At 52.4% G+C, this 15,681-nt stretch overlaps 3 protein-coding genes across 5 annotated transcripts; all 3 read left to right on the top strand.

Annotated features, from left to right (window-relative positions):
- The first annotated feature begins 1,903 nt into the window (after positions 1-1,903).
- Positions 1,904-3,513, top strand: RETN (resistin). The gene is made up of 4 exons (XM_019757608.2): positions 1,904-2,056; positions 2,243-2,369; positions 2,890-2,967; positions 3,291-3,513. The coding sequence occupies exons 2-4, from the start codon at positions 2,252-2,254 to the stop codon at positions 3,425-3,427; spliced, it is 333 nt and encodes a 110-aa protein (XP_019613167.1). The 5' UTR covers positions 1,904-2,056; positions 2,243-2,251; the 3' UTR covers positions 3,428-3,513.
- A 4,223-nt stretch (positions 3,514-7,736) lies between these two features.
- MCEMP1 (mast cell expressed membrane protein 1) lies at positions 7,737-11,260 on the top strand. Of its 2 annotated transcripts, none has more exons than XM_074337743.1 (8): positions 7,737-7,792; positions 8,392-8,555; positions 8,886-8,975; positions 9,535-9,663; positions 9,843-9,893; positions 9,984-10,130; positions 10,395-10,460; positions 10,562-11,260. In XM_074337743.1, the coding sequence occupies exons 2-8, from the start codon at positions 8,432-8,434 to the stop codon at positions 10,582-10,584; spliced, it is 630 nt and encodes a 209-aa protein (XP_074193844.1). In that variant the 5' UTR covers positions 7,737-7,792; positions 8,392-8,431; the 3' UTR covers positions 10,585-11,260. The 2 variants fall into 2 exon arrangements, with proteins under 2 accessions (XP_074193844.1, XP_019613166.1); XM_019757607.2 differs by lacking the exon at positions 7,737-7,792 and adding an exon at positions 7,872-7,965.
- A 407-nt stretch (positions 11,261-11,667) lies between these two features.
- On the top strand, positions 11,668-13,920 carry TRAPPC5 (trafficking protein particle complex subunit 5). Of its 2 annotated transcripts, none has more exons than XM_019757605.2 (2): positions 11,668-11,821; positions 13,304-13,920. In XM_019757605.2, the coding sequence occupies exon 2, from the start codon at positions 13,319-13,321 to the stop codon at positions 13,883-13,885; it is 567 nt and encodes a 188-aa protein (XP_019613164.1). In that variant the 5' UTR covers positions 11,668-11,821; positions 13,304-13,318; the 3' UTR covers positions 13,886-13,920. The 2 variants fall into 2 exon arrangements, with proteins under 2 accessions (XP_019613164.1, XP_019613165.1); XM_019757606.2 differs by having other exon boundaries at positions 11,702-11,821; positions 13,307-13,920.
- The last annotated feature ends 1,761 nt before the right edge of the window (positions 13,921-15,681 follow it).

Here is a 15,681-nt window from a genome sequence, read left to right as displayed (position 1 = left end):
TGTGTCTGGGAGCTTTTGCTCACCATTACATTGGTGAGAATCATCCAGACTACTGCATGTAGCTGCAATCCATTCATTGGTCTCTCATTCACACTCATTGCTATTGACCAGGGTGGGACAAAAATTTTTCTGTAAAGGACCGGATAGTAAACGTGGTCAGTTTTGTGGGCCATATCGCCTGAGGCTCACGGAGATATCCAAGAGAGGACTCAACCCAAAGCAGCATGCAAGAAAGAATTCAAGAGTGAGACAGACGCAGGAAAGTGAATGTGATGTACTGAAAATGAAAATACACACTTGAGAGGAAAGTGAGGGCGAACTCATAGAAGAGTCGTACTGAGGAAGTCACGATCAGGGGTATTTATCCCTCCCAGGGTGGGAATTAGTGATGTCCCATTGACGTAGTTCATTCATCTTCTCCCCCTGGGCGGTACCCTCTGTTTCCTGCTTTTTCTTCCTTATTTGTTTTTTCTGGAACTGTCATGGTGTCAGATGCATGATGGGAGTCTCAGTAGCAACAATGCAAATGAGATTATAATGACATTATAATTAGCTAAGGGTCATGCCCTGTACATAGGGATCAGCCTAGTTGGAAGAAACTGGTTCTTATTTTTCTCCAGCTGTAGGTACTGGATACATTCACTCTGTTACTGGTGTAACCAGTGAAGCATCTAAGTACCCTGGAGGGGGTTGTCAACTTCCTAGGTTACTTCAATGTCAATTTCCTAGGCTACCTCAATGTGTCCTGCCTCAATATGGTCTCTGTCACAATTAATCAACTCTGCTAAAGCAGCCACAGATGATAATAAAAACATGGGTATGGACATGTGTCAAGAAAACTTTATGGAGACTGGAATTTGAATGTCATATGCTTTTCATCTGGCCACTAAATACTAAATATTTTTTTCAACAATTTAAAAATATAAAAACTGTTCAACAGTTCCCCCCAAAAGCTCAACTATATAGAATTGCCATATAATACAGCAATTCCACTCCTGGGTGCATACCCAAGAGAATTAAAAGCAGGGACTCCATGAGATATTTGCACACCCATGTTCCTAACAGCATCATTCATAATAGCCAAGAAACAACTGGACTGTCCATCAATAGATGAATGGGTAAACAAAATGTGACATAAAATGGAATTTAGCCTTAAAAACAAATGAAGTCCTGGTACATGTTATACAACATGGATGAACCTGGAGGACATCATGTTCAGTGAAATAAGCCAGACACAGAAAGACAAATACTGTGTGATTCCTCTTATGTGAGGTCCCCAGAGGAGTCAGATTCATAGAGACAGCAAGTAAATGGTGGTGCCAGGGGCTGGGGTGGGGATGAGGAGGAGTGAGTGTTTAATGGGGACAGAGTGTCAGTTTGGGAAGGTGAGGAAGTTCTGGACATGGGTGATGGGGATGGTTACACAACAGTGTATATGTATTTAATGCCACTGAGCTGTACACTTGAAAATGGTTAAAATGGTAAATTTTGTTATGTGTCTTCTACACAACTTTAAAAATCAATTTCTATTGGGGAAAAAAAAGTAAAAACCGTTCTTAGCTCATGGGTCATACAAAAATAGATAGCAGGCTGGATTTGGCCCACAGGCCCTTGTAGGTTGTTCCACTGAGGAAATAAACTGGTTCTATTTATCCATTGTATCGTAGGTAGGCATTTGAACATGGTCTGCAATTCTCACACAGGGATGTTATTGTGGTCATGTTTGCTTTCCCCACCCCTTCATGCAAACTCATTTCCCTACCTGTCTCTTGTAATACGGCTTCTGGAATCATCCCCCAGGCGCTACCTTCTGGATCAGTCCCAGCCCCGGATGTGGGGAGGGTTAGGCAAAAAGGGGGACAAAGCTTCCACCCTTGGGCCCCTGCAGCCTGCTCCAGAGGCTTCCTCTTGGCCCCGGATGTGGGAAGGAAGTGCCAGGGGCAAATGGTGGTATTACCAAGACAGGAAGCCCCACACCCAGAGGCCTTAAAGAGGGAGATGTGGCAGCAGCATGGAATTCGAGTCCAAGATTTGGCCTGCTGAGTCTGCTTAAACGGTAAGTCACAGCTGCTCCTGCTTCCCCCCAGAGCCCTGGTGCGGGAACTGGGGGCAAAGCGGGGCCTCCGGCCCCATCCCCCACAGGGACCCAGGGTTGTGGATCCTACATGCTCTGTGGGCATGGACCCTCCCCCGGATGGGCAGGAGCTGACCCAGCTGTTGGTCTTTTGGTTCCCTCTTCCAGCCCTGCAGGATGAAGGGTCTCTCTCTTTTCTTCCTCCCCTTCCTGGGGCTGCTGGTGTATGGCAAGTCTCTGTGTCCCGTGGACGAAGCCATCAATGAGAAGATCCAAGATGTCACCAGCTCCCTAAGTAAGGACTTTTACATCCAACCTTACCAGGGGCCTCAGAGGCCCCTGTGATTCCAGACCTAGAGCAAAGGTCAATCAGCCCCAACCCCAACCTGAACCAAAGCTCAACCCCAACCTAACCCAACCCAAACCAACCCTACTTCCAATCCCAGATAAACCTCTACCTTGAGCCTAACCCCAACTAAACCTAAAGTTCAAACTTCAATCCCAAACCCAACCCCAACCACAACCCCAACCAAACCTCAGGTTCCAACCCAACCTTAAGCAAACCTCACCCCTAAACCCAACTCAATCCCAACGCCATCCAGCTCCACCTTTAACCAAAGCTCCAATCCCTTCTTCCTCCAAAACGCCCACCTCAAGACATGCTCCAGGTGAGTTCCCCATCACCTGGGCTCTCCACAAGGGCCTGGGCCACCTGGGCCTTCCTCAGGGGAGTTTTCTAGATCCTATGCCTCTTTCTAAGCCACCAGGGCCTGGGCAGCTTGGTTTCACAGACCCTCTCCTCCTCCCTCCTGCAGTTTTTGAGGCAGTAAGAAATATTGATCTGACCTGCCGGAGTGTCACCTCCAGGGGGGACCTGGCCACCTGTCCCGCAGGTGAGTACAGAAGTCCGTTGTCCATGTTCTCAGTTCTGTTCCCAGTACCGTGTAAACCCCTTCCCCATGCTCAGCCTCTACTTCTCTCTAGGACCATGGAGTCCCAGACTCTACTTCCCCAGGGTACTGGTCTGCAACCCCAGCATACTTCCTGTCCCAGGGGCGGGACCCCATTTCCTTAGGACACTGGTGTCCAGGCCCCCAGCCTCCCCACAACCCACGCACAGGACTGCCATTACCTGGTCTGGGAGCCTCCAGCTCCCTAGACCTCCACCACCAAGCCTCGGGCTCGGGGTCCAAGCTTTTTTCACTGTTGCTGACAGGCTTCGCTGTCACCGGCTGCACGTGTGGCTCCGCCTGTGGCTCGTGGGATGTGCGTGCCGAGACCACCTGCCACTGCCAGTGCGCGGGCATGGACTGGACGGGAGCTCGCTGCTGTCGTCTGCAGGCCGCCGCCTGAGGTCGCTTGAGCGTGGCGTGAGCCCGGGGGGCGTGGCCAGGTGTCTGAGGAACGGGGCTGGAAATAAACCCTGAGAAAATGCTGAAGAGGATCTTTTGTGTGGGGAACTGATCCTGCGTCTCTGAAAAGAGTGGGGCGTCTCTGAAAAGAGTGGGGCGTGTAGACGCTAGAGGGAGGCAGGGATGGGGAGGGGGCGACTGTGTCTTTCTTCTGCCCCATTCCCTCCTCCTCCCATGTTGGCCCCCACCTCTACCTCTGAGAATGGGTTCATCGCCTCCTTCAGGAGTGGAAGTGAGTGTTATCTTTGGGGTCACCTTGACGGCCTTCCAGGAAGTTGCTTGGTCATTCTCCCCCAGCCCCCACAATCAGGCTTCATCCAGGGTCTGGGTCTGGATGAGACCGGGATCCCTGCCCCCACCCCACATACACTCCAGGGCCGCAGCAGCCCCAGGATCAGGGTGGATCCCTCAATCATCTCTCAGCCCAGAGCCCTGAGCTCCTTTAGTCACTCCCCACCCCATCAAGGAACCCCAAGGCTCAGGCAAAGCCTGGCTTGTGGACAGAAAAGTCTTCACCTGGGCCTGCTGAGCACTTCTACCAGAGGAAAAGCACCACAGGTTCAAGTTTTCACACGTGCAGGTACAGTTTCGAATAGTTACAACCTGCAGTCCACGGGGGCACATACGCACACCGTTATGAACACTTGAATATGAAGACACAGGGCAGGGAACTTGTTTCCTCTTTGGTGTATCTCTGGTGTTTAAAGGAGATCATGGCACATAGTAGGTGCTCAGGAAATGTCTGTAGAATAAGCAGCCACATACACATGCAGGTACACCACCCAGGTGTACACACACTACATACACAGAGTTACATGTGGCCATTTGCACACATAGAACACAACCCAGTTACCACTGTCACGCAGAAGACTCTATACTCACAGACACACATGGACACCGGAGGCACCCCTGAAATACACAGACATGCCGACAGGATGAGGATATAGAGACACATACTCGTATACATGTATATACCCTGGACAGACTCATGCTTCCAGCATCAAGTCCCCACGTCAGCCTGGATAACACTGGTTTCAGTCTGGACTTAATTCCTTAAGAGGAAAATTCCAGCATCCCTGGGGGCACAAATCCAGGTAATTAGGGTCCAGTTTCCTGGGAATCTTCACCTGGGGGGGTGTCTTTAAATCCAGCCCCTGAGAAATGCAGACCTCAGAACCCTTGGTGCCCAGTCTTGAAAGGGACCCCAGATTCAAAAGTCACAGTTTCCAGCAGCAAGCTCCAGGGTCTGGAGAATGGGTGTTAGGGTGGGTTCCTGCTTTTCAGGATGTCTTGGACTCTCCTTCCACTGCTACCCACCCACTATGATGGCACAGCCCCCTGTCTGATCCTGGGGGCCATGAGTGAGATCATAAACACTCCTGGTGCCTGAGGAACCCACCCAGACTGCAATCCAGGGATTCCCCTCCAATCCAGGGGTCCTCCCTCCTCACCCCACTTTGGCCATGGGGTTGGAGTGAGACCACTGACTCAAAAGTGTGTCCAGGACCTGAGAACGTGAATTTAGTGCCTTGCCTGTCCCTCTCCCTCACTGATTTGGGGAGGGGGAGTACTCCCTTGTCCCAAGACCCTGAGGTGTATGCCTTTGTCTCCAAGTCCCACCCAATTGTGCCCCTGTAACTGGACCCCAAGAAGGGTCTTCTCAATTCCAGCACAGTTATCAAAGAGTTCTTCTCAAAGAACCCTCAATTCCAGCAGTTAGCCTCCGTTCCCAGAATTGGAGATCACATCGTACTGCCCATGTGACCTTGGACAGGCAAGCCCCCCTTCTTGAGCCTCTATTTCTTCATTCACCAACTACCCAGCCACCTGTGGCAGCCAAGATTCTTCAAGTGCCACAGACCCCACCTCAAGCTAGTTTGAGCAAAAGTAAAAGGAAGTTTCTGGATTACGTAACTAAGAGGCCAAGATTAGAACAACAGATTCAGGAAGCTAAACCCAGGGTCTCAAATGATATCTTTAGGACTTGACTCTAGGGTCTGCTTTCCTCAGTGCTGGTTTCACTCTCTCAAGTAGGTTCTCCCCTGTCACAGCTTTAGGGTTACATTTTTCCAGTGTGACAGCCCCAGTGGAGGGGAAAAAATTAATTTTTCTTAATTAACCCACAAAAGTCCTGGGCCTGAGTCTCACTGGTTGAGTCTAGTTCATTTGCCCAGCCCTGTGCCAAATCTTAGACTCTGATTGGCTAGGCTTGGATCATGTGCTCACCTTAAGCCAATCCCTGATTAGGACACATTTTCTTTCTTAAAAGAAAATAGAGACTGTTACCCGCATGAAAGGGGCTGGTCAGGCAACCCTGTTGAGCCCTCTCAGGTCACTGTGACATGGTTGCTTGTGGGTCTCCAAGTGTGTGTGTGTAGAGCATATAAAATGTATTGTATATGTTGGATTGAGGTTTGCAAAACAAGTTGTTTACTAGTAGGGATGCAAGCTAGGAATATGGCCACACATGTGTGAGACTGATATGAGTGAAGTGAAAAACACGTTTTTGTGTGAAACTGAGCATAACAAAATTGAATGATAAACACATTCACCAAAACAACTTCTGGTTGTCACCTAAGAAGCAAACAAGTCCAGGGAAAGGAGGATAAAAGTAGAGCTCGAGAGCAATGCCATGAGTGGTCTGGCTGGTCGCTCAGGCTAAGTCCCTCTGCGAGGCTCTGAGCGAGACACTCTGGAACGATCCTCCGGGACGTTTGTCTGGGCGATGATCTGACAGAGTCCTCTGCCAGGTGCAAGCAGTGATACCGGAACTCTCCGAAGTTCTTCCTTGCAAGACCGGCTTCCTCAGACCTGTCATGGGCCCACTAGCCTCTCCGGGACCGGGAACCTTCTTCCACCTCATGTGACTCTGGGACTTGGTTCGTTATTAAATTCTATTCTATTCTGTATAACCTTCTGTACTTACCAGAGCATTGGCCTCTGGAGGGACATTAGCTCCCAAATAAAGCTGTGTTACTCACTCTACCTGAACCTGTGTGTCAGGACTTTGTTCCCCACTCGCGTCACGAGTACCACGCAGGGAAGTAAGGCCCCGCTGAGGGGTTAATGTCCCCTAGACTTTCAAGACGGGACTGAAATGTGGCGACTGCCCTTCCAGGTGCTTGCGACAAAATGTCACTGCTGCCTTTTTCTCAAGGTCCAGAGGGCTGAAGCCAGTCTTAGCCCCACCTGAGCCAGGGAAAGGTGCAAGCCTGTGGTCCCACCCCCAGAACCTGTCCATCAGAGCAAAGCCAGCTCCCCATTGGCCCATCTCTGTGGCTGTTACATCAGAAGGGGGTTGAATTACTCAATGGCTGACTGCTTTCTATCATCAGAGGGAGGAGCTGGCACCTAATCACTGTTAGGTTGATCTTCCTGGAGCAGACAAGGTTGGCAATGGTTTAGGAAAGAGAACGTTCTTCTCGCCAGATCTTGGGGGACCATTCCAAAGCTATCTTGAATTTAATCATATATTTTAAACCTAGAACAGAACACTTCTTGCACATTGTCAAAAAGTCTTTTACTTATTTTTTCCAAAGGGAGAAAACTATTATATAATAACACTCTAGACCAGTATTGTCCCATACGGCAGCGACTGAGCACTCGAAATGTAGCCCTTCCGAATTGAAATGCACCTCAAGTGTAAACACATATGTGATTTTGAAGACTTAGTACCCCCCAAAAGTAAAATACATTGATAATTTAAAAATATTATCTACATGCTGAAGTGATAATATTTTGGGTATATTATGTCAAACATTAAAATTAATTTAGTCTTTTAATGTGGCTGCCAAAAGATTTTAAACATGTGGTTCATATTATATTTCTCTTGGAAGGCATTACTCTAGACTTACAGAGAAAATTCCCGATACACATTGTCTCATTTTTATCCCCCGTTTTCAAGGTCAGATAAACACAAAGAGAGCTTTAAGATACCTAGACAGAGTGTAGGAGGGTGAATGCATAAACGTGTATGTTTCTCTGGGTAAGCACATGTGGAAACATGTAAATGGGTGTGTATACATGAGCACATGTATGACTGAGGGTATTTGGGAGTGTGTATGTGGGTCTGGGTCTGGGTAGGTGAGCAGATGTGTGGATGAGAGTGGGTGTTGCTCCATCTGAAGTCTCCAGATTGAGGGGAAAGTCGATCACAGGAAGGTGAAGGCGTAGGTCTGGCCTCAGTCCCAGATATGTGTGTGGAGTTTCCGTGGTTAGCACTGTTGCCTCATATCCGTTCCTTTCTTCCACGAGGCCTTGAAGATGCAGAATTTCTTCGGGTGGGATTGGAGCAAGAGGAGAGAAGGTGTGGGAACCCAGGAATCCTGCCTCTAAGGCTGACTATCCCTATCCTAAGAGGGGAACTCTGAGGGCTCACGGCTTCTCTCTTGAGAGAGAGAGAGAGAGAGAGAGAGAGAGAGAGAGAGAGAGAGAACAGGACGATGAGGTTCACCCAGGTAGACGCACACACAGCTTTCTGTAAGTTCCCGACCATTTAACGTTTTATATTTATTTTTATTGAATATAACTGACACATTACATTGTATAAATTTCAGATGTACAACAGGTTGATTTGATACATTTCTAGATTGCAAAATGATGATCGTAAGGTTAGCTAACACTTCCTGACTCAAGTGTTAGTTAGCTATCACAAGTTCCTGACCATTGTGTTATGTCTCTGGGTCTATGGTTTTCTCTTCTTGGTCCTCCCTGAGACCTCTGGTCTCCTAAATCCTCTCTCTCTTTTTTAATTGTTGCACTTTTTTAAATTGAAGTTTATTGGGGTGACCATTGTTAGTAAATCTCTCTTGATCTGAGTGGGTGAGGATGCCCCAGGGTGGAGGGTCCTGGATCCCTGAAAAGAGGAGACTGACCTCTCTATCCTCCCCCCACCCCAACCCGGAGACTTCCTCATCTGCTGAGATACCTTCCGGTGGGTGGGGATATGCGTGAATACATTGGCACACTGGGGACCATGGAGGCTGAGGAAATCTACATGAACCAGGAGGCCAGGATGCAGGCAGCCGCCTTCAAAGACAAGCAAAAGGGGATCCCAGACAATAAAAAAGGTTAGGTACCTGGGGATGGGGGAAGAGGTCAAGAGGGAGAGGGTGGGATGGGAGAGGTAAGGGGCTGAGAGTGGGGGCCAGAGGGCTCCTTCCCCTCCCCAAAATTTGTGTGTGTGTGTGTGTGTGTGTGTATCACACACACACTCACACAGCTCTCTTTTCTTAACCAAGAAGCAGATCTTAGGTCCCTACTCCTTATCTTTTATCCCCAGAAATGTGTTCAGTGGTTCAGTGAACCAAGATTTCTGAGCCCTTCTCCCATCCTCACCCTCACCCCCACCCCGGAGCTCCACGCAGGTTTCCAAATGCTGCCCACTGACTCACCCACAGGTGTAGATGACCCTGCCTATGAGAATATCACACTGACCTTCAGAAACCGGGACCAGCCAAAGGGCAGTCATTCATCACCCAAGAAACAGGGTGAGCAGCCACCCACCAGCCCACATCCCACATCCATGGGAGGGGATTGCAGGAACAGCAGAAGCATGTGAAAGTCAGGGTCACTGGTGTGGGGTGTGGTGGCATCAAGGCTTGTGTGTGACAGTGGTGGGGGTAGCTTTGTAGGTGGTGGGGATTGTGCAGGTGGAAGTGTTGGTGAAGATTTGGATGATGGTGATGGTGAGTAGGTGACAATGGAGTGGATTGGGAAGGAATCACTTTAGAACTGATGAGGGTGATTGATGGGAACAATGCTGGTAACAATGGGTATTGATTTTGGTGGCTGCTGGTGACAGCTAGTGACATTGGTGACTGTTGGTGAAGATGGTGAGTGGGGGACAATGGTGACAGTGTTAGGGACAAATACTGGGAATGCAGGTCAGGGTGCATGTTAGTGTCAGTGTTGTCGATGGTCACAGCTGCTGATGGTATTGGGAAGAGTGGGCGTAGGTGACAGAGCTATTGATAGTATTCGTCAGTACTAAAGGTCTGAGTGGTGGTGTTGAGCACTTGTAGGTCACCTGCCCTGCCTCTGCCCCAGTCCCAGCCCGGTCCAGGCCGTTCTCGGACTCTGCCCAGGCCCCCAGCTGGTTGCACAGAGCCATCACGTGCCTGTACATTCTCCTTGTCCTGTTGTGCATCATCCTGTTGGTCTGGATCCTGGTGAAGGGTGAGTGGACTGTTTTTTGGGTTTGGTGGCGGGGCGGAGGGGTCCTAAGGAGCTGGGAGGCCTAGAGTTCCCATCATTCCCCTTTCTCCCAGTTCCTCTCCTTTCCTCCACCCCTGCTCCCAGGCCTGCAGAACTGGGGTGCTTGAAGGGTTTTCCTGTGCCTTCCCCATACTGAACAGGTTCCAATATGTCCCAGGAGCTGCTGAAATTGCAAAGTGATCTCAAGAATGGTGAGGGCAGGACCTGGGGGAGGCCCGAAGGGTTGGGGTGCGGGTAGGGAGAGCAGTGGTGACACAAACATCCCTGCTCCATTCCCTCAGTCTCCAAGTCGGTGCAAGAGTGCCAGGAAGAGCAGACGCTGGGCTGGAGCAAAGTCAAGCAGAGAATCACTGATACCCAAAAGCTCATTGCCACAGTCATGAGCAACGTCCAGACCTGTAACAAGAAACTGGAGACGTTGCCAACAGGTGCCCCTGTGGACCTTCACTGGGCAAATTGTGGTGCTGGGGAATAGGGGGAGGGGACAGCAGAGGTCTTGCCTTCCCAGAGCGCAGGGTTTGCAGGGGTGATGGATGTCACCTTCAAGTCACTTGGGGGTATTTAAATGCTGCTGGAAACCCCAAGTGCACAGGCTCTGCCAGCCTGGGGATCAGGCAAGGAAACTTCCAATAAAAGTGGAGGCCTTGTCTGGGGCTCCACCCCATCTTCCTCTTGTCTCTCCCTACCCCTAGACATAGGCAATATCAAGACTAAACTAGATAAAATCTCTGAGAAGCTGCAGACTATACAAACTGAAAGTAAGTTGGGGCCTGGGGAGGTGGAACCCTGGATTTGGCCCTAGCTTCTCTCTCAAGGGTTGGGGGATGATCTACCTGACCTCACATCTCCACCCCTCCAGAGGCCCAGCCCTCACTTGAATAAACAAGAAGACATGGAAGCCCTGGCTGAAGCTTGGTACCTTGACGGGCTGGTACCTCCCAGTGAAGATGGAACATGGGGGCCCCAGCCTGGTCTGAACCTGTCCATCATCCGCACATATAGAAAATCATGTGTCAGGGTGAATGAGTTTTGTGGAGGTGTGTGTGTGCATGTGTGTGTGTGGGGGGGGCGGTAAGCATTTCATGGAGGGTGGGTATTTCAGTGTGTCTCACAGGAAGGTATATTGGGTGAATGTTGAATGTGGGAGTCACAGAGGGTGTGATGTGCACGCCTGTGTCACTGTCTATGTGACATGTGCATGTCGTGGCATGTTGTGTCATGCATGTGACAGCGTGTCACCGTGAGTGTAGGTGTTATTGACATGTGTTGCCCATGCATGTTTCACTGTGAGTGTAAACAAGCATGAGTATCCTGCAGTATGTTGTGTGTACAAATGTGTCATGGTGGAAGTGTGTGTGCAGCACACCATGGGAATGTATCACTGTAACTGTGGTGTTGCTGTGTGTGCCCTGGCACTCCCTGTGCCCAGGTGAACAGGTGTGTGTCAATGTGAACGTGACTGATTATGTCACCCAGGGTGTTCAGAGCATGTACACTGTGTGTCTGTTTCTGCAGTCACATTTTGTGATTCATGGAAATAAAGGCCAAGGGAAAACAATGTGGCTTTCAGATCTGTTACTGGGGTGACTTGGGGTCTTTGGGGCCTGGTGGGCGAAGGTCTGCAACTGTTTGCACTTGGGGAATGGGAAAAACCAGAGTGAACAGGAGGACATTATGCCAGGAACGCTGGGGGCACGAGAGTGTGTGAGAACGCTGTCTCGAGTGGGTCCCTGTGTGTCCACGAATGTGTACCTAGAGAGTAACTGAGTCCGTGTCCCTGAATGTGTGCCCATGAGGGTTTGTGTCCTGAGATGTACACATGTACACATGTGGCCCTAAGACAGAGAGGTGTGCCCATCGTCAAACATGTGCCCCTGAGCATGTGACCATTCATGCTACTGTCCCCGTGAATGTGGGCCAACCGAGGCCAGCAAGGTCCCTGGGAGAGTGACCGCACCCATGTGTCGGGCCGCACAGACACGTGCGACCCCAGGCGGCCGTTTTCGAGAACCACAGCGCGCGCCCCGCCCACACGCCTGTCCGCCGCGGCGCCTGCGCACACAAGGCCTTTTTACGGCGTCGTAAAGCAGCTCGGCCGAGCCGACGACTGCAGTTCCTGGTGAGACCCCCAGCCGCCCGCGCCCCTGCCCGCGCTGGCTCCTGTAGGCTCCGACCCCTCCCCATGGGCCTGTAGGTCCTGGGCCAGGGTCTCGGCGTCCGCGATCCCCGGACCGCCCGCTCCGGCCTTCCCAGGGGGACCGCCAGGAGGGTGGGCTGCTCTGTCCGCTCCGCGCCGGGGCAGGGGGTCTAATGGCCCCGGCCTTTCCGCGGTTCAGCTCACTGGTCCTCATCGCAGCCCGGTGGAGGGGGTCTCAACACTCCTTTTCCCGTCTCGCGCGCTGGGCCCTACCTATGTAGGCGGCTGTGCACCGGGGCGAGGGCGTCCTGGAGCCCCTGGGAACCCGCTGGTCTTCCCATCCTCCACGCAGACCTCTTGGGGGGCGTCTCAGCATCCGTAGACCCTTCTGGCCTCTGGCTCCGTCCCTGCCTGGTGGGAGCGGGGTTCTCAGCTCTCCCTCCCGAGCTCACCCTGGACGGCGGCTTCACACCTGAGTGGGTGAGGGTGGATGGGGAAAGTAGGGTGTCTCAGCGCCCTTGGGATCCCCCAGTCCGCTGCCATCCCCACCGCAGAGCCACACTGTGGAGGTCTCAGCAACGCCTCAGGGTTTTCTCCAACAGCCCCCCTTCCCGGTCTCCACGGACAGCTGTGGCTTCTAGCTCCGGATGAAAGATCACAGCGTCCCCTCGTGACTCCCCTAAGCCCGGGGTCTGACTGTGTGCCCCCTCCATATAGTCCAGCTACCTTTGTGGAGAGCACCGGGGTGGCGGGCTCCCAACGCCTTCTCTGCCCTCCCAGTCTTTCTTACAAATGCAGGCCCATCCATGTCCCAAACCCGAAGGCGCGGCGTTGGAAGGATTCCCAGCGTCCCCTCCTGGCTTGCCTCTTGTATCTCGTCTGTTCAAGCCTCTAATCTTGGCCGGTGGTTCTCGATATAACCCCTGCTTCCACCTTCCACGTCTCTGCAGGGGAGAGACGGGGAGAGGCAGGGAAGTTTGCTTTACCCGCAGGAAGTCAGTGCTGTAGCGCACTCGAGGGGAGAGACAGTTGCCAGTGTGCGCTCATTGTACCCCATCCTTTTCCCCGACCAGCCCTAGGTCTGACGCCCTCTGCCCCCCGCACTAGTTTTCTAGTTGTGGCCACAGGAGACGGAGGGGGTACAAAGGTATTTCTCACGCAGGTGGAATCATCTGGAACTCGAGGGTGAGGGTGGTTTCCAGCGCTCCCTTGTGATCTTCCTGGCTCTCCTCACACCTTTCCCCCCTAAACTCACTTCTGATTGAGGGTATAAGCCCACCCCTTCCCCCATTTATCCTTTGCTGGCTAGGCGTAATGGAGGCGAGATTTACGCACAGGTGAATGCCCCCTTTCCTTCCATTCATCTCTTCCCACGTGGGAAGTCAGCGATGGAGCACATGGGGGTGGGCTGGGGGGCCCCAGGGTTCTTCTTGCCCCTAACACCGGCGATGCCTGGTCTCCCAGCAGGGCAGCGGCGGCATGGAGGCGCGCTTCACGCGAGGGAAGTCGGCACTGCTGGAACGCGCGCTGGCGCGGCCGCGCACGGAGGTGAGCCTGAGTGCCTTCGCGCTGCTCTTCTCGGAACTGGTGCAGCACTGCCAGAGCCGCGTCTTCTCTGTGGCGGAGCTGCAAGCACGCCTGGCAGCACTGGGCCGCCAGGTGGGTGCTCGTGTTCTGGATGCGCTGGTGGCTCGCGAAAAAGGTGCCCGGCGTGAGACCAAGGTGCTGGGCGCCCTGCTCTTCGTAAAGGGTGCTGTGTGGAAGGCACTCTTTGGCAAGGAGGCCGACAAGCTGGAGCAGGCCAACGATGATGCGCGAACCTTCTACATCATCGAGCGGGAACCGCTCATCAACACCTACATCTCGGTGCCCAAAGAAAACAGCACTCTCAATTGTGCCAGCTTCACAGCGGGCATCGTGGAGGCGGTGCTCACACACAGCGGCTTCCCCGCCAAGGTCACAGCACATTGGCACAAGGGTACCACGCTCATGATCAAGTTCGAGGAGGCTGTCATCGCTCGAGACCGGGCACTAGAGGGCCGTTGACCCCACCGGAGATAAAGGATGAGAAAACCCCCTTCTCACATGTGTCTTGTGTCTTGTGTGGGGGCCTGAGGGATCCACTCAACACCTTGACCCAGGCATGTTTATAATATTGTGGGGAGGTGGGAAGGGCCAGGTCAGACCCAGCTTGGGCGTTCAGATAGGGTTGGGGGAGGTCAGGGACAGTGTGGGCTGGGGGGCCCCAGGGTTCTTCTTGCCCCTAACACCGGCGATGGGTGGCTGGAAATGGGGTTGGGTTGAGGGATTAGGCTAAGAGAGACTCTTTTAGACCAGGGGCTGGCACCCTTTCTGTAAAGGAGTAGACAGTGAATAGTTTGTGCCCAGCAGTAGGTCAACGATTAGGTGTGGCTCTGTGCCTAGAAAACAGGCTGACTCCTGCTCTACTCAAAGTGTGGTCCAGGAACCCCCAGTGTCACATCTCAGGGGAGCTTGTCAGAAATGCAGACCCTCAGGCCCACCCCAGGCCCCCCAAGGGATTCCTGTGCACCGTAGTTTGAAAAGCAGTGCCCTGGGGCACAGAATATTAAAACTTGGGTGGCTGGGCACTACCACCCTCCCCTCCCAAGTTTCAGATGCTGCAGATGTGGGTGGGCCAGAAGATTTGCATTTCTAACAAGTTCCCAGGAACCACCAGGCCTACCCTTTGAGAACTATGGCCTCAGACACCTGGTCCTCAAGGGGAAGTGGGTGGGCTCCCTTCAGAATAATCTGGACGCTTAAAATAGTTTGAAGTTAATTTCTGCATACATGATTGACACACGAACACACATCCCTTGTTTAAAACATGTTACATCTCAGGCACCCCTTTTGCCCACCACCCCCAAGGCCCTGATCACTCCTCTTCCCCAAGGTAAATCCTTCCGAAGCTTGTGTAAATTTTCCCTGTTCCCTTACCTCCGCAGGACCTGGACAAGTGTGTTTTGAAAGGGAACCTCGGGTACTTTCGGCTGAGTCCCCATCGCAGCTTATGGAGAGTTTAAGGGGTGGGTGCACTTTTCAATATGCTATTTAGAATGCTCTTTCTAGCCTCATGTGCAAGGCGGAGACCCAGGGCACCAGGCTTGGTCAGGGGCAGTTTCAGTCATCCCAGCAAAAGGCGATGAGCTCAGCGGGCTTCAGCACGTTATTAAGAAGGCAGTAAGTGGCAACGGGATAAATAAAACTACTCCGCCCAGCCTGTGTAGCACAGGGATGGTCGGGAAATAGCTATTGGCTGGGGGAGGGGAGGTGGCCCAAGGGAGCTGGGAAACGGGGTGGTCAGGGTGGCAGCCCGAATATGGGCTGAGTGGCAGTGTGTAGGAGGCCAACAGGGATTTGGGGTCTGGAGTCCAGGAGAGGTTGGGGGTCAGTACAGAGATGGAAGCCACCGGCCCAGAAGAAGGACAGCCAGAGGACGTGGCGGGGAGCCAGATTTTGGAGGGAATTGCAGGGGTCATATTTGGGTTTAGCAGTCTGAGGTTCTCAGGGACCCTAGTGGGAGTGGCTTCTGGGCCCTGCTGGGGGGTTGGGAACCAGATTGTAGGAGAGAGACGCAGGAGGCAAGGATGGCACAGCCAGCTCCGTCCAGAGGTCCAGCAGTGAAGGATGCCAGAGAGAAAGGGAGGGGAGAAGATGCAGGAGAGCTTGTGAACTGAAAGGGGGGGCCCAGGGTGTGTGTCTCCTGCTGAAGAGGAGGGATCTGTAGAGAAGGAAGCAGGTTTGGAACAAGCCATAGGATTGTGGGGCTGAGCACCCATTTGGGGCAGAGGAGGACGAGGAGAAGGAACAGGTGGTTCCCA

This window comes from Rhinolophus sinicus, linkage group LG07, assembly GCF_036562045.2.
Source record: "Rhinolophus sinicus isolate RSC01 linkage group LG07, ASM3656204v1, whole genome shotgun sequence".
NCBI lineage: Eukaryota > Metazoa > Chordata > Mammalia > Chiroptera > Rhinolophidae > Rhinolophus > Rhinolophus sinicus.
Note: the sequence above shows the minus strand (reverse complement) of the source record. Positions and strands in the feature narration are given on the sequence as shown.